The sequence below is a fragment of the Lynx canadensis genome, chromosome C1 (assembly GCF_007474595.2).
Source record: "Lynx canadensis isolate LIC74 chromosome C1, mLynCan4.pri.v2, whole genome shotgun sequence".
Taxonomy (NCBI): Eukaryota; Metazoa; Chordata; class Mammalia; order Carnivora; family Felidae; genus Lynx; species Lynx canadensis.
Genome location: NC_044310.1, coordinates 158,921,690 through 158,948,131, shown reverse-complemented (window position 1 = coordinate 158,948,131; position 26,442 = coordinate 158,921,690). Strand labels below are relative to the sequence as shown.

Here is a 26,442-nt window from a genome sequence, read left to right as displayed (position 1 = left end):
CACATTAAAAAAAAGAAAGGCAAACCCATTCACACTTGGTGCATAATTTTTTATGATTGAGTTTTCCTTCACTAGCATGATCTAATAACTCTATCAATTTCAATATTTAAGTAAGTTTGGTGCAGATAACTAACAAATTAGTAAAACATGTGTCGAAGAAATAGAATTTTTCTTACTGGCCACTCATAACTCCCTTTGTAAGATGGATAATAATATTTACTTACTGGGGTAAGCAGAACTTAGTCAAGTGGTAAAATTCTAGCTGTAATGTATATTTAAAATGAGACTAAAATGTCAGCTTTATTTCAACATTATTGCTTATACAATTCACATGGTAAAAATTCTCAGGTGTTACCATCAACGAAATAATAATGCCAGAGCCACATTTTAAAACTCATTTTTTTTTTCTTAGTCACTATGTTATGTGCCTAAACTGCATTTTCTATCCAGAGTCCTTCTAACTGAGCAACTTTACTTCATCCTTCCCTTTGTAAGAGAAACAGTTAAGAATAAGTCTCTTAACATCCCATTTTAGATACTTTCTTACTAAGTGATTTGAACACATTCTGTTGGGAATTACTAAGAAAATAAATAATGAAACTTGCAGAAGTTTCTAACTCAACATATTTTCATCATTAAAATCCAAGCATATTTTAATGTGCTGATATGAAAACCAATATTTCAAGTTGTCTTCACTGATTACTGTAGCCAAATTCTTTTGCAACAAAGGTTTGGGGATTTTTCAGGTGTGTTGTGGGAAAAATGTTTGAGCAGAGGAGGAGAAAAGACTTTAAAGCAAGCTATATAGCCTCTTTTTAGTCAGGCCTGAGACCATCTCTCCAGACCATGCTAATTTACCTAAAATGATTATGCTTACCAATCAGATGACCCAGTTTAGCTTCCTCTCATCCAAAGCACTGGATATAGCTAAATAAATTACAGAGCAACCTAAGTCAGTTTACCTTGCTCCCTGCAGACTTTTCCCAGGCCCACTACTAATCTCTCTTCAGTCTTATTTGGAGATCACATTCATTTTCATAACGAATTTGACTGTGTGTGTGTGTGTGTGTGTGTGTGTGTGTATGACAAAAAGAGAAAGAAATCCCATTTTTTAAAAAATTTACTCTAATCCTTTTTTTTTTAAATTTTTTTAACGTTTATTTATTTTTGAGACAGAGAGAGACAGAGCATGAACAGGGGAGGGTCAGAGAGAGAGGGAGACACAGAATCCGAAACAGGCTCCAGGCTCTGAGCTGTCAGCAAAGAGTCTGACGTGGGGCTCGAACTCACGGACTGTGAGATCATGACCTGAGCCGAAGTCGGATGCTTAACCGACTGAGCTACCCAGGCGCCCCAGAAATCCCATTTCTTAGTCTCCCACTGTTCTAGACAGATGGCTGTGCCCCATCTCCTAAGCTCTATTCCCACGGCTACAATTGTTGACCAGAAATATTTATAACATGCAACTAAAGTGCAAGATCCAAGATGTTTTTTGTTTTTGTTTTTTTAATGTTTTATTTATTACTTTAGACAGAGAGACAGAGCGTGAGCAGAGGAGGGGCAGGGAGACAGGGAGACAGAATCTGACACAGGCTCCAGGTTCCGAGCTGTCAGCACAGAGCCCGACATGGGGGGCTCGAACTCACAAGCGGTGAGATCATGACCTGAGCCGAAGTCAGACACTTAACTGACTGAGCCACCCAGGTGCCCCTGCAAGATGCTTTTTGAAAGAAAATGAATTTCCTCAAAAGAGACTACTCACCTGAATAAACACTTGGTAAACATTTACTAAGCACCTACTATGTGACATAATTAACATTATTGAGTTGTGTTTATACATCAATACAACCAGTCACAGAATAGTATACACATTTTCCAATATTCTTATCCAATTATGGTCAGAAGATAAGATTATAGAGCAGGTATTGCTGGCCAAGCAATATATTAGCAGACTGCCCTCCAAAGAGGCTGTTGCCCTGACACAAACAATGCTATAAATGCTTGTTTCCTTGTATTCCTGATAGCCCATGCATCAATTTTTTTTCTAGTCTAGCCTGTTTGATAGGCAAAAATTTTAATTTCTCATATTAAATTTTGAGGTTGAATATTTTTGCATATAGTCATAGTCATTTACATTTTCTCCTTTTATGAATTGCCCTTTAAGTTTTTGTCAATTTCTTTCTAAAGGAGTATTTAGGGGCACCTGGCTGGCTCAGCAGGTGGAGCATGTGATGCTTGATCTTGGGGTTGTGAGTTTGAGCCCTATGCTGAGTGTACAGATTACTTAAAATCTTCTTTTTTTAAGTTTACTTATCATTTTTGAGAGAGAGAGAGACAGAATGAGTGGGAGTACAGCAGTGAGAGAGGGGGACAGAGAGAATCCCAAGCAGGCTCTGCACTGTCAGCACAGAGCCCAATGTGGGGCTCAAACTCACGAACCATGAGATCATGATCAGAGCCGAGATCAAGAGTCAGATGCTTAAACTGGAGAGTGTTATGCTAAGTGAAATAAGCCATACAGAGAAAGACAGATACCATATGTTTTCACTCTTATGTGGATCCTGAGAAACTTAACAGAAACCCATGGGGGAGGGGAAGGAAAAAAAAAAAGAGGTTAGAGTGGGAGAGAGCCAAAGCATAAGAGACTCTTAAAAACTGAGAACAAACTGAGGGTTGATGGGGGGTGGGAGGGAGGGGAGGGTGGGTGATGGGTATTGAGGAGGGCACCTTTTGGGATGAGCACTGGGTGTTGTATGGAAACCAATTTGACAATAAACTTCATATATTGAAAAAAAAAAAAAAGAGATGCTTAAGTGACTGAGCCATCCGGGCACCCTCTTAACTTTTTCTAGACTTTTTAAAAAGGCAAATTCTGATTGAATTATTGGCATAGAGGATCTGAACAATTTTTTAAAGGGTCTCAATATGTACTGCAAAATATTTTTGTACAAAAATTGTTCCTTTATACTTCCATCAGCATGCTAACAAAGTGTGTTTTTTCCATTTCTTCTACTTTTAGACTTTACCAGAAATAGCTTCATTTTGTTTGCAAACTTTCTCCACAAGGCACTTGAATATGTGCCTGGGAATTTTATAACCATCTCTTGTAAGTGGTCTTTTTCTTGCCTGTAAACCTTGATATTCCATGAAGCAGCTGAGGCTAAACCTGATCATTCAGGAGGGACTATCTGATTCATAGTACTTGAGGATTCCCAAGTTTAGAAACCAGCATGAAACAATGTCCTTGGGCATATGTACTGTAGATGATTAATTTCTACGTAGGATAGATACTACTAGTTGTCTATTCAACTTCCATTCTTCCCTATTTCTTTTCCAACAGAACTCTTATATGGTATGGGGCACAATGTGGTCAACTCAAATGTTTTCCAGCTTCTATAGATAAAGGAGGCCCATTAGATGTAAATAGAAGTCACTGGGTGGGGCTTCCAGGAAAATCCTTCTTGCTCTTTTGCAAAGAAAGCAGCCATGATGGCTGGATCTCCAGCAGCCATATTGGGATCATGAAAGAAAAGCCAAGAGAGTTGCAGAGTCTTGGCCATGCCTGACATTTTTGATCTTCTGAACCAATGCCAGGAACTGCCTACCTCCCTGGATTTCTGGTGACATAAAGAAAGGAACCATTTATCTATCGAAGTCACTGTATTTCAGTGTCTGTTTATTAAAGCAGAGAACAACTCCTAACTGATGTACTATTTTAAAAATATCTTCCAGGGGCACCTGGGTGGCTCAATTGGTTAAGTGTCTGACTCTTGAGTTGGTTCAGGTCATGATTTCACCCATGTCAGGCTCTACACTGTCAGAAAAATTTTTTTTCCAAATTTTTATTTAAATTCTAGTTAGTTAACTTACAGTGCAATATTGGTTTCAGGAGTAGAATTCAGTGATTTATCACTTACATACAACACCCAGGAATTACCATAACAAGTGCCCTCCTTAATACCCTTCACCCATCTAGCCCATCCCCACCCACCTCCCTCCACCAACCCTCAGTTTGTTCTCTGTCTTTAAGAGTCTCTGTTTCCCTCTCTCTTCCCAATCCCCACCCCTGCGACCTCACTGATATGTCCATCTGTTTTGTTTCTTAAATTCCACATATGAGTGAAATCACATGGCATTTGTCTTTCTTTGATTTATTTTACTTAGCATAATACACTCTAGCTCCATCATGTCATTGAAAATGGCAAGATTTAATTTTTTTGATGGTTGAGTAATATTCTATTGTGTGTATATATATGTGTGTATATGTATATGTACACACACACACACACACACACACACACACACACACCAATCTTCTTTACCCATTCATCAGTTGATGGACATCTGGGCTCTCTCCAGACCTTGGCTATTGTTGATAATGTTGCTTATAACAGCAGGGTGCATGTACCCCTTCGAATCTATATTTTTATATCCTTTGGGTAAATACCTTGCAGTGCAATTGCTAGATTGTACAGTAGTTCTATTTTTAACTTTTTGAGGAACCTCCATACTATTCTCCAGAGTGGCTGCACCAATTTGCATTCTATTGGGTCCTTTTAAATGAGGTAGCATTCCTTCCCTACAGATCCACTCTCCATCCATTTCTACCAAGTTCTCTGCCCCAGAAGCTGACCTGGATGGACTACTCGGCTTTCCATTGGTTTGGCCAATAGACAGCCCTAGCAAGAAATCAGAGGAAAGAAAGAGAGTGAAGAAAGAGAAAATACTCTTATTCCCCAGCATCCTCTGTGGGGTTGTCTTGTGTTGAATGTGTCCTTTGCTGAAAGCTATCTCTCTTCTTAAGGCCCCTATCCTCATGTGGCCCTTTCCATCTGGATTCCACATGCCATGCCCTTTCCTTGCCCCTTTAGGTATGTATGTGTGGTAACAGCTCCACTCCTGCCCATAAACCTTTTGCTATAATCTCCTTAATTAAACAATACCCAATTTATCCTAATTTGTTCTGATACATCCCTTGTTTTACACACACACACACACACACACACACACACACACACACACACACAAATCCTCTAGGATTTGAGGAAAGGCCATAGGCCCATACCTTCCAGCCTCCACATCAAGGTAAAGAGAGTCAACTGTAATAGGATAGGCAGGAAAACACGTTTAGGGGGTGAGTAGACTTGAAGGAAGTACGTAAAATGTTAAAATGGGGGTCACAACCAAGTTTATCAGAGACTGCAATCATTTTACTGGTGGCAGATAGCATGATAAATATCCGTCAATGCACAGAACTTCATTATTCACCCTCGGCCTCTTCTCATTAGAGAATAATACAAGTGTAGGGAAATCAGGCATGACTTGGCCCAACCTACTCACTTTTCTGTGAGGGCCGATTTACTGCATAAAACCAAATCCAAATATCTCATCTCTAGATGTTCAGTCAGGCTTGTTGCTATTATTTGGGGTTTTTATGAATTGTTTTGGTTTTTCTCCCCATGATTCTTCTCTAAATTCTACATAGTTACAATGCAGCTTTTCATGAAAGAAAAACTAAAGACAATATTAAATCTCCAAAACACAACATATGAGATTTGGGGGACCATTATTACTCTTATCAAAATTAGTGGCCTAAGAAGTCCAGGGATAGCATCTAAGTTCAGGTTGATATTAACGAGAAGCAGGAAAAAAACTGCTTTCAAGGACAGCAATAATAATACTAATATATGTTATGCCTAAATCATCTATTTAAAAGTGGCTCAGAAAACATTAACCCCACCTTGCAGGAGTTAAAAGGAAAGTGTAAAATGATTTTATCTCAATCTTTATGCTCCAACTTTCATTCCAGAATTCTCGTAAGAATCCTCCTTCTCTATTAAGTATGAAAAATTGAGCAATAGCTAAGCAGTATTCTTTTGATTAAAAAAAAAGAGCTAAGGTGATAGAGAAATAAATATAGGGCTCAATGTTCTAGTCTTTTCAATAATTATGAGGTTTTTAGTTTTTTAAAAGGGGATAATTTTTTTTTTATCAATGAAGAAGGAAAACTCTGTAGTAACCTGCCATAGCATTTTTGAGAGGCCACAGCTCTATCCTTTTCAAGTGTGTGTGCGTTTTCTAGTCTAGTCCCGAGACCTTAGATCCTGGCACAAAACTTCCTGAATGCAGACATAGCTTTTAAGGGTCATTTGATGAATTACAGAGCCAAAAACCTCAAAGAGAAGTCTAACTGAGAAAGCTATAGCAATCTACCAATATTTGAAGAACCACCATATGCTAAAAGAAGTAGCCATTTTTTTTTGTTCAGTTATTGGGGAGCAAGAAAAAACAAACCCTTCTACTAAGTTTTCTAACCAAGAAATTGATAGTCCTCAAAATCAGCCAATTCCTCTCACTAGTATAGAGAGTCTTAACCTGGAATGTAGACTCTGATGGGAACATGAAGGTGTTCAAAGAGTTCTTGACATTATATGCAAAATATTTTTAGGGTCAGAGTGCATGAATTCCATTAGCTTCTCCAAGAGTCTCACAATGAAAAAAGGTCTAGGAAAAAAATGTATCAAAGCAGCCTAGATGACCATTTGTCAGGAGCACTGAAGAGAAGAGAATTGCTGTAAGGTCAATGTTTATAATTTACTGGTTACAGTTAATGTAAACGAGGCCTTTATACAGTGTGTGTTCATTCCCCTAACCACTCAGCAGTTATTTACGGGTGTCCCCTATGCTTATATGGGTTGATCTGCTCAGAGTGGTAGTTTAAAGGGAGCATCTATTCTAACTCCCTAAGGGGAGACACAATGGGATGTACTTTTTTCCAGTGCCTTCCCACAGTGTTAAATAGAAACTGCCATGAGAAGCGGGGGTTCCATTAATGGACTGATTAAGAGGATCTGGTCTAGAGCAAAGAATGACCAGCCCACAAGAGATGAGAAGAGCCCTGGTTCCCAGACAGCAACGCAAGTTGAAAATCAGAAGGCAGAGTACCAGCGATGCTGTGAGCTGAACTACTCTGAGCATGGGTAAATATAGCAGTGAAAAACAAATGGAATGGATACTTTGTCATTTGATCCTTGGAGATTTGGAGTGGATCCTTGGATGTTCTGTCCCCCACCCACACCCCAAACATTCAGACCTGTGTAATAAGTTAGCATGTGAACTGTCCTTGGGAGGACAAGTCAGTTAAGAACAGAAACAAGCCTAGAGCTCTTTGCGCTTATCTGATTTCTGCACAAATGCAGAGTTTGACATTTAGAGTTGCTGTGTGCCCACTGGGAGAGCCCAGCCATTGTGTCCTGGTATAAAAACTTTTCCTTTGAAATTAGGATAGTATGTAAACTCATCCTGTAAGAGCTTTGTAGATCTCTTGCATTTGTTTCTTGGACCTGTTTGAATTTGTTCTTCTAAATAGCCTGCTTAGAGAAAATACCTGGCACCAATTTAATGAAAAGGGATATCATTAATTTCTTCCTTTAAAAAAGGAAGGGTCCCTTTGGGAACACTGAGTCTTCATGTATATTAGGTCAGACAAACCCAGCATAATGTCTAAGTAGACTGGCTGTTCTAATTGCTTGCTGCTAAGCAGTGGAACAGACCCCTTTGGATAGTGAAGAAAGGAAATGGAGATTGGAGTCAGGGGGAGGGGTATAGTCCTTATACCGTTTAGGTGGATTAATGAAACAGAACTCCTCCCATTACACAAATTGCCAGACACAGAAAATACCAACAGATTAGTCCCACTCCTCTTAAATGCTGCAAGGGTTTTCAAGGTGATAAACTCTTAAGCCTTACGGTGACACTGAGTACAAAACTAAGTGCAGTTTGTAAAAATCTTAGTATACTCCATAAATCTTGACACTTTGAAAGAAAAGGAGGAGGAGTTGTTGACTTGGAAATTGGCAAGTTCAGAAGGGATTCTCATTTGAGGAGTGAGAAATCACAGCAGCAACAGCAGCTAAATGTTTATTAAGTGCTTACCTTGTGCCAGGCATTATTCTCATGATTAAACCAATAACCTGAAGTCTTATATTTGAAGGACAAATTGTGAGCTGGGGCTCCCTCAAAGCTGCCAGAGCATCACACACACATATAAACACACACTCTCTCTCATGAATGTGTATCAGAGACCAGGGAAGTGCAGGCTAATAAAAGGGCTAAATACCAGCAAAATCCTGGAAAGATAGGCAAAATGTGGGACTAGAAAGCTTTGGGGGTGATGGTGGGCAGAAAAATCTGGTTTAGCATAGAATGCAGACTTGAAGCAGGGGAACAGAAAGTCATTGGGAACTGTTCTTGCTTGGAAGTAAATTGTAGACTCATTTAATATCAATTGTTTATCTTTAATTTCTCCCTCCTGTCATTACTCCAACTTAATCTTAGCAGTTTTTTAAAAATGTTTACTTATTTCTTTTGAGGGGGGTAGGGAAGGGCAGAGAGGAGAAAGAGAATCCCAATCAGACTCTGCACTGTCAGCGCAGAGCCCTACGCATGGCTAGATCCCAAGAACCGTGAGATCACGATCTGAGCTGAAATCAAGAGTTGGATGCTTAAGCAACAGCCACCCAGGCGCCCCCATCTTAACAGTTTAATAAGAAATGTATCTATTCCTTTAAATAAATAACAAGTGATTTGAATGTAAATCTAACAGCAGTTCAAGCTAAACAAAACACCTTTACCTAATGCCACTAATCCTCAAGGCATGGCTTTATGTTCCTTACTTTGCCTGCTTGCTTCTGAACCTAACCAGGATAGAGTCCATGAAATCCTAAACTCTGACCAATACACACAATCAAACGTCTGGGGCAAAATGTAACAGATATGTATCAGTCTACATAATGTATCAGTCTACAGCTTACCTTAGAGCTAACCCCTTGAGCTTTCTATTTTCCCCTGTTCCTTTGTAGAGCAAAGAGGAAAATACATGTAAGAAGCTAAAATGGCTGTCCAAAGAACCATCAAGAATAGTCTGGGCCAAAAGAGTGGTCCAAAGGCATGATTTCCTCAATTTCTCCCTAGAACCTAGCTCTGTGTTGACCAACCGAGACTGTTTCTTTATCAATAAAATAAGAGGGCTGAGGAGAAGTATCTCAGAAGCTTCTATAATTCTAGATCCAGATAGGTCATGCCATAGAAATTTGGTAGAGAACTTACTCAAAGGAAAACGAAATACTCCCATGAATAAGAAACAGAACCCCATGGAGGAACAAACTTTTGTTGAATGGTTACTATTATGCCAAGTATTGTGTTAAGCACTTTACATGCACACCTTATGTGATAGGTATTTTTATTACTCCTATTTTACACATGAGAAGAGGCACAGAGAGGTTAAGTAACTGTCACTTAAGTAACTTTAGTAGCTATCAGAGTGGCTGAGCTGAGATATCCATTTAAGTCTGTCTGACCTCCAAAGCCTGCTGTGCTATACTGCCACAAGTGTGGGACCATCATCCACGGGCATCTCTTTTTTGTAAGAGCTCTAAACTGGAAGCAGCCCAGATGCTCAGTGATAGAAGACTAGATTCATAAAGTAGGATACTCTATAGTAATGAATATAAACAAGTTAATCTTAAAAAAATGTAATGTTAAAGAAAAAAAAGAAGAAAATGCCAGACACCAAAGAACACATGCTGTGTGATTCTTGTTATGCAAAGTTTAAAAACAGGCAAAATGGAACTGTGATATTTAGGATGCATACTTAGGTGGTTCACTCTAAGAAAAAGAGAGTCAAGGGATGCCTGGGTGGCTCAGTTGGTTGAGCGTCTGACTTCGGCTCAGGTCATAATCTCACGGTTCATGGGTTCGAGCCCCACGTCAGGTTCTGTGCTGATAGCTCAGAGCCTGGAGCCTGCTTTGGATTCTGTGTCTCCCTCTCTCTCTGACCCTCCCCGCTCACATTCTATCTCTGTCAAAAAATGAATAAACGTTAAAAAGTTAAAAAAAAAAAAAAAGGAAAAAGAGAGTCACAATCAGGAAAGGGTGTGCAGGATGTTTCTGAGGTGTGGGCAAGTTCTTTCTGCAATCTCAGTTGTGGTTATATGTGTGCTTCCTTTATAATAATTCCTTACACTGCCCATCTCTGTTTTAAATGTTTTTTTTTTTTTGTAATCATGTTACATTTCATCATTTTATTTATTTATTTATTTATTTATTTATTTATTTATTTAATGTTTATTTATTTTTGAGACAGAGAGAGACAGAGCATGAACGGGGGAGGGTCAGAGAGAGAGAGGGAGACACAGAATCTGAAACAGGCTCCAGGCTCCGAGCTGTCAGCACAGAGCCTGATGTGGGGCTTGAACTCATGAACTGCGAGATCATGACCTGAGCCGAAGTCGGACGCTTAATCAACTGAGCCACCCAGGCGCCCCTCATTTCATCATTTTAAAAACTATAAAAACAAGAACAACCAAAATCTCCTTTCTCTCCCATGTGAGCTTTCCCTGGTGTGGAAAGGGAACAGTCAAAGGTCTGGAAACACCTTTCTCCCCTCTTTGCCTGGCCCTTTCTCTATCCCTCCTTCGGTTCTCAGCTTTGGTTTAAGCCTATGTGACCCTTCTCCTCCCCCCCACCCCCCTTCCACCCCAGACCCAGCATCCTTGTAGCTCAGCTCCACTGCTCGCTCTTATTAACACCTCAGTCAAAGGAGATTTGATTTCGGAGCTACTTGTCCATTTCTCCCTTGGAATGTAAACTTCACAAGGACAAGCCTGGATCCTGCTGTCTGCAGGCACCCAACACAGTGCCTGCCACTTAGTAGACACTCAGCAGACATCTGCTGAATATCTGAATGAATGAGTAATAAGGATGCACTTCACTCTCTCCCAGCCCTCTCTGAATTTAAGCCAACAATATTTCTTTGCTAAATATAGTTTTTACTGGAAGCTGACAACCCCAGTTTTCCTGGTCATTTTAGGAACTCTAGTTACTTAAAGGAGTATGAGGAGCAAGGAAACTGGAAACACATAGAAAAATGAAAACTGGGGGAAAATCTTATGGTTCTGCAGATAGTCATACAATCAGGTTTTTTTTTTTTTCCCTTATTTAATTTTGGACTATGTCTGTCTTGCCTCCCTGTAGCACTTAAAGTTGATTACATTTAATTTAGGGAACACCTTGTATCAGGGTGTCATATGTTCAAAAACTAAACAACAGATTACCTTGTCCCTCTCAGGCTGCTCTTACTTGCTTGGATGGGGAATGGGTGCTAAGCTAAGATGGGAGTCAGGCTGACCTAAGAATATTTTCTCCCTGATTATATATACATTAAAAAAAATTAATTACTGCTCTGCCAAAGATACTGTTTAAAAAAAAATGAAAAGACAAGCCAGAAACTGAGAGAAACAGCTGTAAAAGGTATCTGAAAAAGGTCTGGTATCCAAAATATACAGAGAGTTCTTAAAACTTAACAATAAGAAAACAAACAACACAATTTAAAACTGGGTAAAAGATCTGCAGAGATACTTCACCAAAGATATACAGGTGGCAACCAACCATACGAAATGTTGCTTCACATCATAAGACATCAGGGAAATGTAAACTAAAACAACGAGATATTATGACACGTCTATTAAAATGGCCAAAATCCAAAACACTGATAACACCAAATGCTGACAAGGATGTGGAGATGTGGAGCAGCAGGAGCTCTCATTCGCTGCTGGTGAGAGTACGAAATAGTACAGCCACTTGGGAAGACAGTCTGGCAGCTTCTTACAAAGCTAAACATACTCTCACCATATAATCTAGCAATCATACTCTTCGGTATTTACCCAAGAGTGAAAACTTACATTCACATAAAAACCTGAGCCAAGTATTTATCGCAGCTTTATTCTATAATTGCCAAAACCTGGAAGCACCCAAAACGTCCTTTAATAGGTGAATGGATAAACAAACTGTGGCATAGCCACACAATAGAATATTTTCAGCAATAAAAAGAAATGGGCTCTCAAGCTACGCAGACATCAATCAGAGAGCTCAAACGCAGCTCTGTACTGTATGATTCCAACTGTATTTCCATTCTGGAAAAGACGCAACTTGTAAACAGTAAAACAACAACAGCAACAAAAACAAACAATAAAAGCCAACACACGCCCCCTCCAAAATAGAGGTTGCCATGAGTGTAGTGGGAGGGAGGGAGGGAGGGATAAATAGGTGGAGCCATAAGGGATTTTTAGGCAAGTGAAACTACTCTATATGGAACTGTAGTGGTGGTTACATGTCATTACACATTTGTCAAAACTCAGACGGTACAACGCAGAGTAAGCCCGAATGTAAATTATGGACTTTAGTCAATAATAATCTATCAACATTGGTTCATCATTGTAAAGCCACAATGATGCAAGATGTTAATAATAGGGGAAACCTGGGGAGGGGAAGACGTAAGGGAGTATATGAGAGTTGCGTACCTTCTGTTCAATTTTCTGAAAACCCAAAACTACTGAAAAAAAAAAAAAACCCCAACTCTATCAATTAAAAAAAAAGTATTACTCCCAATCTTGGAAAATAAACAAAAGTAAAAAGAAGAAAAATCACTCCACTCCTCACTCCTACCACTATATAACTGGATGTTTAATTTTAAGGTTGAAAAGAATCCTTTAAAATGAAACAAACGAGGCAGCCAAGGTTAACAGGATAGTCTATAGAGTATGTGCTGTTTCAAATACATCAAGTAACAAAAGAATTTAAAAATAAAATTCCTCTCAGCACCTTTTACAGTCATGCCATCAACATCCAATTCTGGAAGCCAAGGAGCCTAACTTGCCTCACACACCCTGCCTTGTGCTGTTTGGCAGCTGCACTCCTGATGTCCTGGGTCAATGCCAGAACCTAATTTGGCATCGGCAAAAAGTGCATCCTGACCCAACACACTCAGGAAAGCACCGGAAAAGTTCCTGCTGAACTTTCCTCAGATAAGTTGGCAGTAACAGTCTGGGAAGAAATAATGGCCCCAAACTATGCAACTTTGTAACATGTTTTAATGAGTTGCAGGAATGAGAAAAGCCTGTCTGTCACCAGGCCTTCCCTGAGGTATGTAGCCTTGAAAATGGTGGCTGAGACCTCCTGGGCTGTGGCCACCTCCCTTCCATCCTCGACTGCGCAGGCAAGTCAGGATCTCGTCGCCTTAGCTGGCTGACGTGTGGATGGAGTGCTGACCTATGTGGACCATATAGGTCCACCTATGTGGATCCCTTCTTCCTTATCATCCAGACCCCCCAAGTTTCAGGAGAAATGGGGCACCAAAATGAATGTTCTCCTTTTGGCAGTTAACCTACAAAATTCCTCCTGAAAATCACAATTTTGGACAGAAGCCTCAAATTGGGGTAATCTGCCATGACTCCAACTGATGTCCTGGCACTCCGTTCGCATTCTCCAAAATTACAAAATAAAACAAAACAAAAACAAACCAACCCCAAACCTAGATCTGGTAAAAATGAGAAAAGTCTTTTGAGCAAAAGAAGTAAGGTATATAATTAATATAAATAGGGCTGAATTAGAAATGAAATTTGGGATTAGGAAAACTATAATCTACCCTCCTCTTTTTCCTTCCACCCTCCACCCTCACGCCCCAAAGCCTCAAACCGTGCAATCCTTATGCTGGCCTTGCCTAAATTCTTTTGCAAAAAACCAGAACACAAGCCTTATGGTGATGACATACGTATTAGACATATGTGCAAGTGTTCAGATCTGGTGGGGTTTAGAACAATTTTGCCTTAAGGGACGCTGGTAAAGGCTGGCAGAGTTCATAAAATAGAGATAGCCGTTAAAAGCAATAATTCCTAACAGTTTTAAAAACTGAGAAACTTTATCAAAATCTGGAACATTTCCCTCCTCCTCCTCTATAGCAAAGTTACAAGTAAATGTAACTTTGTTCTTGACAATTTCCCCAGAATTTAATGAGACCACTTGACATAAATAAGGACACTAGTGTATTCCCAAGCCTGCTTTGGAAAATAACAGCTGCAAAGACCAAGATATTAGAAATACATTAGTCTCTTAAGTGTCTTATTTTACTTCCTGGCCTGCAGTTGATGTACAGTAGGTGCTTGATAAGTGTTTGCTGAACGAATAGGAAGCCCTAAATATACAGTTCACTTTTTCTGATTCAATGTAGTATCATAGAGATAGGGGACATCTAGAGCAATGGTTCTCAAAGGCCAGTCCTCAGACCAGCATCGTGAAGTCACCCAGGAACTTGATAAAAATGCAAATCCCCCTCACCCCTGCTCTCCCCCAGATCGGAAACTGTGGAATAGGCTCAGTGATTCCGATACCCACTAAAGTTTGAGCACCACGTGTCCAAAAAGATCCTTTAACAAGGAGGTGGGGTTTTTTTCCCCATAAATTTACATTTATTTATTTTTTATTTACTTATTTTTAAATTAATTAATTTTTAAATTTACATCCAAGTTAATTAGCATATAGTGCAACAGTGATTTCAGGAGTAGATTCCTTAATGCCCCTTACCCATTTAGCCCATCCCCCCTCCCACAACCCCTCCAGCAATCCTCTGTTTATTCTCTAAGAGTCTCTTATGTTTTGTCCCCTTCCCTGTTTTTATATTATTTTTGCTTCCCTGCCCTTATGTTCATCTGCTTTGTATCTTAAAGTCCTCATATGAGTGAAGTCATATGATATTTGTCTTTCTCTGACTTATTTTGCTTAGCATAATACCCTCTAGTTCCATCCATGTAGTTGCAAATGACAAGATTTTGCTCTTTTTGATTGCTGAGTAATATTCCATTATATATATATATATATATATATATATATATATATATACACCATTCATTTATCCGCTGATGGACATTTGGGCTCTTCCCATACTGTGGCTATTGTCAATAGCACTGCTATAAACATTGGGGTGCATGTGCCCCTTTGAAACAGCACACCTGTATCCAACAAGGTGGTGTTTTTTTCTACTTCCCTCGCCAACAGTAAGGATTTTATCTCTTTAATCCCTTTATTATCCCATCGAGAAAAATCCTGAGACAGGCTTTACCAGTCTCACTGATGAGGGTTTACGTTGAATTCTGTGGCACCCAGGCAAGAAGAAAAGATGTCTCAGCCCAATGGGAGTTGAAAATGGCAGGGATTCAGAGCACCAGGGACTACACAAGAGAGGCCTCAAAGTCTCGTGCATGGCATTCTATGATTGTGCTAGATGCGGGCCAGCAAGGCCCAGTAGCCTTTTCTCTATGTAGGGTTTGGTTTCCATGTGCTTTCCTAATAGGGATCATGTTGCCTTTGAGACTCTGTTGTAGGAACACACTCTCTCTGTCAAATGGGTGATGTCTGAGCCCTTTACAGTCATAGTGCTTGCTGTTTGGCAATCTGCTTGTAACCCCTTCCAATAGGCAGGCAGTGTGAGGCAATTCTGACACGTGGATCTAAGGCTTTGTCTTGCCTGATACAGTGAATCTATTAAAAAAAAAAATCAAATTCAACTTCTACTATTGTAATAGGGTGGCCAACTCATCCCAGTTTACCTGGGTTTATCCTGGTGTTAGCATTGAAAATTCACATCTTGGAAAACCCTTCAGTTCTAGGAAAACTGAGATGTTTGGTCAACCTGGGATTAAGAGTTCCAAGGGTTTGAGCCTCGCATCGGGCTCCATGCTGACAGTGTGGAGCCTGCTTGGGATCCTATCTTTACCTCTTTTTCTGCCCCTCTCCCACTCACACACATTCTCTCTCTCCCTCTCAAAATAAATAAATAAACTTAAAAAAAAAAAAAAAGAATTCCAAGGATAAAATAGAGCCCAAATTTGCCTTCTGATAGCTGAACCAATGCCAAAATTAACAACAGTTAGTAATGAGCAGCAAGCAAGAATGAAAAATAACAAAGAAGATGGCATTAGACTGGATAGAAGTGTGGGGTGGACAGGCCATGAAAGACGTGAAATCAGATCACTAAACCTGACTTAGATACTCTCCAAGGGCTCTACCACTCCCCAGCATGGTGCACTGCCAACTGTGTTCCCTTCAGGAGGCTGGTGCAATCCCACTTGCTCCTCCGCTCCCTCCAAAGGTGCCATGCTCCATCTTTAAGCCCCAGTGTAGTTAAAGTTACTCTCAGCAAGTGTAATGACTTTCTGACCTTCAAAAAGAAATATGGTGGTATCTGGCTGGCTTAGTTGATAGAGCATGGGACTCTTGATCTCGGGTTATGAGTCTGAGCCTTATGTTGGGGACAGAGGTTACTTAATAAATAAAAGTTAAAATAAACAAAAAATAGTAGTATTAACCCACGTCATCTGTCTCCTCCCCACCTACCATTCTCCTTGCCTTCCCAGCTCCCACCACATGGGCTTCTTTCTACTCCTCACCTATTCCCTGCATGCCGGGCCTTTGCCATAGGTACTCCCTTTGCCTGGAATGCTCTTCCTCCAAATACTGCATGGCTAATTAGCTCACCACTTTCAAGCTTTCTCAATAAAGCCCACCCAAACCACCCTATTTAAAAGCGAAACCACCCCCCAAACACTCCTCGTGCACTTTGGCCACTCCTAATCTCGCTAGCAGTATTAACACCTGGCCCTTCTAACATCCCATACTACTGACTTTTGTATTATGCTTATTGTTTATTGTCATTTCCCTCTGCTGAAACATAGCACTGTGAGGACAGGAATTTTTTACTGCTGTTCCCTGATGTATCACACATGCCTAGGACAGTGCTAGTGATGTATGGGGTCTGTAGGCTGATTCCCTGCTACCTGTCCCAACAAGATTAGGAAACAAATTAGAGTAAGAAATTTAGGAAAGTCTAGATAAATTTAATATTGACACAACATCCAAATATGTGACTGTTTATCTAGTAGGGTGCCTTTGAAAAACACGGGTTTGAACCGTGTGGGTCTACTTATACACATTTTTTTTTTCCAATAAATATGTTGGAAAAAAATTTTTTTTGAGATTTGCAACAATTTGAAAAAACTCTCAGATGAACTGCACAGTTTAGAAATACTGAAAAAAATTAAAATTTACGTATTGCTGTAAGAATACAGTATATAACATATACATGATATGTGTTAACCAACTGCTTATGTTATCAGTAAGGCTTCAGGTCAACAGTAGGCTATTAGTAAATTGTTGATGAATCAGGGGTGCCTGGGTGGCTCAGTCGGTTGAGTGTCCGACTTCGGCTCAGGTCATGATCTCATGGTTCATGGGTTCGAGCCCCACGTCGGGCTCTGGGTGACAGCTTAGAGCCTGGAGCCTGCTTCAGATTCTGTGTCTCCCTCTCTCTCTGTCCCTCCCATGCTCATTTTCTGTCTCTCTCTATCTCTCAAAAATGAATAAACATTAAAAAAAATTTTTTTTTAAATTGTTGATGAATCAAAAGTTAGACATGGATTTTTTACTGCACAGAGCTCAGCACCTCTAACCCCTGCATTGTTGAAGGGTCAACTATAATTCATTTTTACTGTATTCATAAAAGTATCTGACTGTGCAAATAAGAAATTAAAACAATGGGGCGCTTAGGTGGCTCAGTCGGTTAAGTGTCTGACTTTGCTTCGGGTCACAATCTCATAGTTTGTGAGTTCGAGCCCCACATCAGGCTCTGTGCTGACAGCTCAGAGCCTGGAGCCTGCTTTGAATTCTGTGACTCCCCCTCTTTCTGTCCCTCCCCTGCTCATGCTCTCTCTCTCTTTCTCTCAAAAATAAGTAAACATTAAAAAAGTTTTTAACAACAAAAAAAAGGAAATTAAAATAATGAACCTCAAACTGGTCTTTTAAAACAATGTGAGGAGTCCTGGCACAGGACAGTTCTTGGCACTCAGTAAGTGTTAATAATTGTCGAGTAAATAAATGAATAAATAAATATAAGGACAAATGTCTAAAGAATACATTTTTAAACAGTAAAATCAGATGAGGTCTGTATATAGGCCTATCAGTCTAATTAAATAATTTCACTCCTTGGATTAGTGGCAAAGTGATTTGTATTATGCACTTCCTGGGTATACTGTGCTTTCCTCTCCCATGTTTAGAATGAATCAGGCTCAAACAGACCAATTAAGCACACTTCCTAGACTCTCTGACAGGGGCGGAAGACAGCCTTTGTACAAGCCCCACATTTGTATACTTCTTTGCATGCCTGCCCTGAGCAGAGCTGGCCTGAGTAACTTTAGATTATTCCCTGCCTCCCTCCATCCCCCAACCCACCAGACCATTTCATAGAACAGTGAAGTTATTAGCACTCACTGCAGGTTAGAAGGCAAACTTGTTGGATGTTAGTGGGTTTTTTTTTCTTACACTGAAAAGATCACCATATTCCCATTCAGTCTTTCAAAGAAACGTGGGTTGAAATAGTGAGTAATTCAAGGCAAAAAATTAAATACAAAGGTATAACTTGCTAAAATGTCTCTTACTGAATATACTCTTGTTTCTGCAGCTGATAACCTTGAAAACATAAAACTGGAAAGCTTTTGTTCTTCAATCCATCTTTGCTGCCTTCTAAGGTCAAGGGGAATTTGATTTACGTAATGCATTTTCCTGCCTAAACCTTTCCTTCTCTCCCTACCCAAAACAACAGCAACAAAATGAAACAGCTTGGATCATTTTAACTTGTTCTACCCGTACGCTATACCTATTTCGGGGTGACTAAGAGACATTTGCTTTGTTCTAGGATTATTAAAAACACATTTTAAAACTTTTCTCTGGCTCATTCAAGAGCTTCATTACATTCTTGCTTCCATGATATTTCATCAGGGCTTTGGATGCTCAAGAATTTAGTCAGAGGATGTAGGCGAGGCTGTGAGGAGAGAACACAGAAATGAAAAGATACAACCCCAGAGAGTTTAAAATTTAGTAGATGAATGAAAACAATTATAATGTAAGGCAGGATGTGATAAGTACTACAAGAAAAGTCAAAGGGCACAGAAGATGGGAATCACTGGGGACTCAAGAATGGAGTGGACTGAATGTGAACAGGGAAGCAGGATAGTGGGGCAGAGGGATCAGCATGGGCATAGTCACAGAGGTGAGAAAGGATATACTAGGCAGGCTTGGAGAACAGAGAACAGTTTGGATATTCTGAAGCACAGACTGAGAAAGAGAGATCAGTGGAAGATAGAGCTTAGGAAAGGAAGATTAAGCCCATAACAGAGATAGCCTTGAGTATCACGCCAAGAAGTTTAGAGTTGATGCTGAAGCAGTGAGGAGCCATAGAGGAATAAGGAGAAAGGGAATGTCAAGATCAGGGTATGCTTTAGAAAAACTTCTCAAGTATCTGTGATAAGAGAAGTTGAAGGAGGAAAAGAATGGAAGCAGGAAGACTACTCAGGATGTTACTTAGAAGAGTGTAAGAAGTAATGGTGATGGTGGCAGACCCAAGAGAAAACCACCTAGATTGGAAAGAAAACACAGTTGTGAGAGGAAAGTGCATATGAGCCATTTATAGCAAGTCATATGTGTAGCTTATTAATAAGTTTGGCTTTGAGGATACTTTCCTAAAGACTGGGAAAAATGACTGTAATCCAACAAATCTCTTTAATAGTTAATTCCAAATATAACCTGTTCTTACTCCCTCTAAACTCCCACCAAAATTTAGGGCCTTACAATAAGAACTTTATTTCTCTACCCGTTTTTCATACTTATAGATTGATTTGCATTTATATAATATCAATAGCAATCATTACCACAGCAGCAGCGAAAACAATGTACCCTTACCATGAACCAGACACCACGCTATACTCTTTACTTATACTATTAGGTCATTTAATCCTCAGTACAACCCCTCAGCTGTGAATGACTATTTCCCTCATTTTACATGTGTAAGTACTGAGATAAGGAGCTGTTTCATAACTTGATTAACACTACACGGGAGAAAAGAGATTTGAATCCAGGGAGGTCTCACTCCAGAATCTGTGCCTTTGGCTACTCAATCATACTTCAAATTTTTCTTTTTATGTGTATTTTCAAGTAGAATGCCAAAAGATAACAAAGATCAGATGGGACAAATAGAAAACAAACAGCAAAATGACAGACTCAAACCAAAATATATCAATTATCATGTTAAGTGTAAATGGTCTAAACAACCCAATTAAAAGGTAGAGATTGTTTGGATAGAGAAAAAGGCCAAGCAAATTCCTGCATAATGGATTCTGCTCTACCACACTGTCTTTTCCCTAAGTTTTCCTCTTTTTTTGCACTACTCCTACCCCTACCTCATTATGGCTTTATTCCTAAATGCTATCTGGCTATGGGGGAACCCTGAATACTGTGGAGAAAATATTCTCTTTGACAGATTTATCATTTTCTGCATATCCATTTAAAAGGTTCTGCTATAGTACACTCGTCTTCTCTTGTCTCCTTCCAAGAGCTTAAGTTCCATATGGACTGAAGATCCTAACACATTTATTGTACATTTCCCACTTCATATTCTACCACTTTATCATTGGAAAACAGGCTAAGAAGAAATTTGGAGAGAACTGAGAATCTACTGCATACTTCAGAAAAATAGATGAGGTTGACATTAAGCCTAATGTCAGTATTTTAAGTTGAAAAGGTTTCTTTCTTTGGAATGATCCACACTGTTCTTAGTATCTTCTGGTTCAAAAATGTTTCTTATCATCGTGCTTCTATTTTATCTTCCAGAAGTACTGATTATAGCCACACATAAGCCCCCAAACTTTCCCCATATTCTAAAGCAAAGCATTTAGAAAAGAGGCCATAAGTAGCTATTTCCCAAAGGAGAGTGGCAAGATGTGTGTATTCCTGCTGAAAGAATGGTAGTGTTGCCAAGAGAGCAGAACTACTCTCTTAACCCATATGCTTTACCAAGCCCTAGATTTTGACCCAGAATGATCTGCTCCACTGAAAGCTGGTCAATTGTTTATCCTTCCTTTGACAAAATGAAATTGTGAAGCAGTTTCCTAGTCTGAGGTTCTTAACAGATAAAGGGAAATAATAGCCTTTGATATTCATCTTCTTCCCTCAGAGAAGTAAACTTGAGTGGCATGAGAAGGCAGTAAATGGCTACCTTTAATCCAGCCTTTATGGCAGTGCAAACCTGAACTTTCTTGCTAACATTAGGTCATATTACTATCCGAGCGAGTCCTACCTTATAGACAGTCCCGCCTAAACAATGCATCAAAACATACACAAGTGTGCAAAGGGTAGAAGCAGCATGCGATTCGAAATGTTCTTCTTACCAGGTTTTGCAGGGGCTCCCCTGGAAGGACGCAGTGCTGGGCGACCTGGGGCAGCATGGCATGTCCGAGAAGACAGCAAATCAGTCCCAGAAACGGAGTGCTTCAGAAAGACCCAGCAAGAGAAACATTAATCTTCTGATGAAGCGGCCTTAAGGACATAGCTTCCATTTAACTAAGGGACCTTTAACCCTGATGATATGAGGAAGGAGCTAAGTATATTGGGGTCATGTTGTGAGTCGCCCCCGTGTTGCATTAGAATTGAGTGGAGGTCCTCCCCTTGGGGCAATTAGTAGCAAAGTCTCAGCACCTTTTGCTTAATTCATTTATTTCTTCCTCTGAACAAGTCAACCTAGCCCCCTCTTCAATTAATTATAGTCCAGAATATAAAAAACAGCTCTGTGCTGGTTTTCTCCTATACTTAATTTTTATCCCTAAGAAAGAAAAAAGAAAACCTATAGGAAGGTATTAATCTACTTAACATTTCTAAGTACATCATCCAAAGGATTTTGTTTTTTTAATCTTACATATGCTCAGCAGAGTTACTGGCAAAAACTGTACATTTTCTTCATTTCATCCTTTCAACATCAAATAGTAGGCAGCAAAAATTGGATCAGACTTCAAAGCCTGCTGTGGGCTCCAAGTCACAGAGAGACGCCTCCATTTCACATATTGAATTCGAGCAGGATATCAAAGTGCTACCAAAGAACCTCGGGTCCTTACTCAAAAAGAGGCTCTAACATCTGTAGAGAGTGGAGTGCACAGACAAATCACCTCAGGGAGCAGCTAGCATTTATTCTCAGCAGCAAATTTCCAGGCTTTTGATTCTCTCTTCACTGTACCTCCCTGTCTCTCTGCTGAACCAAAGTTCTTTAGCAAGCTGGGCTTTTGTCTCAAAGACTTCAAAATATCACTAACAGTTTCATGTTTGGATGACCTGACCACGCAGCCACAGACAGGCTTCACAACCACCAACTGGGACAAGTGTAAAAGATACACAGTCACTTAAGAGTCAAGGTATCTGGCTACCTTATTTGGATGTCCTGCGAAGACATCATACCCTTCTGGAGAACACTGGGCTTGTGGATGCCTAAAAATAAAAAAAAAAAAAATAAGAATAATTTTTAAAAGGACTGAAATAATTTTTAAGAACTTACAGAGGACTGTTTTCCTCCAAAGATAGATCAGAACACATTCTAAGTTCCCATCGTTTCCCATTCTAGTCCTTGGTTAAAAGAACACCGTCAACTTAAGAAAATGCATCCTATTAGGTATTGCTGCTATATCCACAGTCAGCCTGAGGTCCTAAGACTGAAGAAGCTTGCCCTTGTTAAGGTTGTGTGATACAATTTAGTTTACTATTAGGCATTCCCAGACTCTACCAAGAAGCCAACAAAACTGATGCTAAGGTTATACTTCCCAGCCAGCACATTAATCACATTAATTGTGAAATAATTCAAAATAGAGTCTGTAGTCAAGTAAATATGGGAAATGCTGAATTGTACATAGTTAAGAGGCTTCCTTATTGCAGGAATGATCTTTTACAGTCATGGTATTCATTTATGGACTCCTAAGGCACAGGGGTTGGCGGGGAGGGCTGCAAAGTTTCTTAAACTAATTTGACCAAACAACTCAAAAAGTGATAAACTACTAGAGCGCCTGGGTGGCTCAGTCGGTTAAGCATCTGACTCTTGATTTCAGCTCTGGTCAGGGTCTCATAGCTCGTGAGTTTGAGCCCTGTATTGGGCTCTGTGCTGACAGTATGGAGCCTGCTTGGGATTCTCTCTCTTTCCCTCTCTCTCTCTGTCCCTCCCTGACTTGTTCGCATGCGCTCTCTCTCAAAGTAAATAAATAAACTTAAAAAAGTGATAAACTACTAACATCTATTAAAATATTAACGTCTCATGGAGCAAAGTTTGGAAAAATCAATTGTGCTGTGTCCCCAATTTCTAGCAATTGAAACCCACTGTATAAAAGTGTGATAATAACTCACTGTTAAAATATGAGCCGGCCCTTGCAGTTGGACCCCAGCAGAGTGGAAAGCACAAATTAGGGGAAGGGAAATCTGGATTCTAACTCCTGCCTCAAGATCTCTGGGATCGCTCGCTCTCTCTTTCTCTCTCTCACAGACACTCACTCCCTCACGCACTCACACACTCAGATGCATACACATGACTGGGGAAACTTCTTTAGTATTCTATTTAGTATTCTAGTTTTCCTCATCTATCAAATGAAGTGACTGAGATAAACTATTCCTAAGGTCTCTTCTGGTTCTCTATTAAAAATCTTATTCCTGGGGCACCTGGGTGGCGCAGTCGGTTAAGCGTCCGACTTCAGCCAGGTCACGATCTCACGGTCCGTGAGTTCGAGCCCCGCGTCGGGCTCTGTGCTGACTGCTCAGAGCCTGGAGCCTGTTTCCGATTCTGTGTCTCCCTCTCTCTCTGCCCCTCCCCCGTTCATGCTCTGTCTCTCTCTGTCCCAAAAATAAATAAACGTTGAAAAAAAATTTTTTTAAAAAAATAAAAATCTTATTCCTTATTTAAACTGATAAATTTATTTTCTGTGAACAGTTCATGGATTTACCTTCTAAGTGCATCTATAAATAGAGAATAAGCAATATCCCCATTTAAAAAATATCACATCAGTAGCCAGGGAGAGGGGACTATAATGATACACTGATTTGTGTATACATTTGTTTATCGTATGACTCCCACTATGGAACGTAAGTTCTAAGAAGGCAGGGATCAGATCTACTTTATTCTGTACTCTCTATCAGCACCTAACCCTAGTGGCTGGTATGTTGTGAGGGCTCAATAAATATTTGACACGAATGAATAAAAGAATGACTAGGGGACCCCCAAAATATGGGCCATGAAGATCAGGTTAAAAATACCCTTAACGTTAACATTAAATTAATGAGCTTTTATATAACATTTCATATTTTTAAAAATGCTTTTATGTATCTAATGAGAATCTCACAACAATTTGAGCTAAGTACTTTAACTGTCCCTATTATATAGATGACGAAACTGTAGTTCAGAGAGGGTAAGGGATTTGGCCAGGGATCACATGAATACCTGGCAGAGCTAAGACACTGACCACTGTTGGTCTGATTCCAAACCTCTGTCTTCCTCTGAAACTGGACACCCTCTGTGCCCTTTGGTTTCTATGCACCAGCCCAAGGAACTCATTCCTGTCAGCCTCGGCAAGGCCCATGGCTCTGGGAGGCCTAAAGGACAGATGGCCTCTGAAGTCCTCTAGGAGTCCTGGTAAGGTTTGGAGAAAATCTAAGGAGGAGAGTTAGCTGTCACATTACTATGGGCACTCTAATTTCTGCCCTCCCTGCCCCAACATGGAAATGGAACCTCTTAAGAACTCCACTCACTTGCATGGCTTTCTAGGATCCAAAGCCAAGGACAGACATCTTACAACTCTCTGCAGAGGGTCAGTCCACCTGTGTGACCCCCTCTTCATTCAAGCCTTTGGAAGAATCTAAGGCAACTCAACATAATGTTTATATGTGTTACTCGGTTTTATAAAAGCGGAGGTGGAGTCAGTAGTGCCTACAGGCAAATAGATTAGAAAATCCCTGATTAAACAAATACTTGATTGAAGCAGGTTTCTTTCCTAAGAAGCTTTCTGGAAACTTTAACTTAATACTATGCACAATGAAACCCCACCAGGGGAAAAGAAGACACAGCATTTCCCAGATGTTATCTTAACAGTGTCGCCCATCTCCCAGTGAGTGTGTCGGAGTCCTACTTGTTCTTTTAACATGCCTTAGGAAATACTAATCTGAACCACCCTTGTTTGAAACAAATTCCAAAATGCCTTTAAAAAATGGTATAAATAAGTTTTTTTTCAAAAGTCTAACTGCCTCAACTCCTTTTCAGCAATTTTATCAAATATGTTGTCATATGCCTCAAGGACTTAAGACTGGCAGTGAATGATAATGCTCCATAAGCTGTCATCTCCCAAATAAGGAAAAGCACGATGGTAAAAAATAGCCAATGTCTACTGCATGCATACATGTCACCAGGCAACTGTCAAAGAATGGATACATAGTTACATAATGCTTCCAACAACCATGTGAATTTGGTTCTATTGTTTTATACTCATTTTACAGGTGAGGGAATCAAGGCTCAAGAAACTAATGACTCGGTTCATGTCATAACTAGTCCATAAATAGTGCACCAGAATTTGACAAAGTATAACATCGATTCACGATAAAAATCCTCAAATAAAGTAGGTGTAGAGGGAACATACCTCAACATAATAAGGGCCTATATGAAAAACACACAGCAAACATCATCCTCAATGGGGAAAAACTGACAGCCTTTCCCTTAAGGTCAGGAACAAGATAAGGATGTCCACTCTCACCACTTGTATTCAACATAGTACTGGAAGTCCTAGCCACAACAGACAACAAAGAAATAAAAGGCATCCAAAACAGTAAGGAGGAAGTAAAACTTTCACTACTGCAGAGCTCATGATACTATATATGGAAAACCCGAAAGACTACCAAAAAACTATTAGAACTGATAAATGAACGCAGTAAAGTCACAATATACAAAATCAATGTGCAGAAATCTGTTGTATTTCTATACACAAATAGAAGCAGCAGAAAGAAAAATTAATAAAATAATCCCATTTATAATTGCACCCAAAATATTAAGATGCCTAGGAATAAACTTAAGCAACGAGGTGAAAGACCTATACTCTGAAAACTATAAAACACCAATGAAAGAAATTGCAGAGGACACAAAGAAATGGAAAGACATTCCATGCTCATGGACTGGAAGAACAAATACTGTTAAAGTGTCTATACAGCCCAAATCAATCTATAGATTTAATGCAACTCCTATCAAAATACCAATAGCATTTTTCACAGAAGTAGAATATACAATTCTAAAATTTGCATGGAACCACAAAAGACCCCAAATAGTCAAAGCAATCTTGAAAGAGCAAAGCAAAGCTGGAGACATCACAATTCTGGATTTCAAGTTATATTACAAAGTTGCAGTAATCAAAACAGTATGGTATTGGCATAAAAACAGACACATAGGTCAATGGAACAGAATAGAAAACCCAGAAATTAACCCACACCTATCTGGTCAGTTAATCTTTGACAAAGCAGTAAAGAATATCCAATGGGAAAAGAACAGTTTCTTAAACAAATGGTGTTGGGAAAACTGGACACCAACATGCAAAATAAAGAAACTGTACCACTTTTTTACACCATACACAAAAATAAATTCAAAATGGATTAAAGACCTAAATGCAATACCTGAAACCATTAAAATCCTAAAAGAGGACACAGGCAATAACCTCTTTGACA

General features: G+C 39.7%; 1 protein-coding gene across 2 annotated transcripts in view; it reads right to left on the bottom strand.

Moving 5' to 3' along the window:
- Window positions 1-26,442, bottom strand: part of MYO3B (myosin IIIB) — a 388,605-nt gene that overhangs the window by 65,316 nt on the left and 296,847 nt on the right. For both annotated transcript variants that reach the window (XM_032594437.1, XM_032594436.1), the window contains 2 exons: window positions 22,134-22,194; window positions 21,108-21,207 (listed from right to left, as the gene is read on the bottom strand). In XM_032594437.1, coding sequence (XP_032450328.1) covers window positions 21,108-21,207; window positions 22,134-22,194 — 161 coding nt within the window. The remainder of the gene's footprint in view (window positions 1-21,107; window positions 21,208-22,133; window positions 22,195-26,442) is intronic.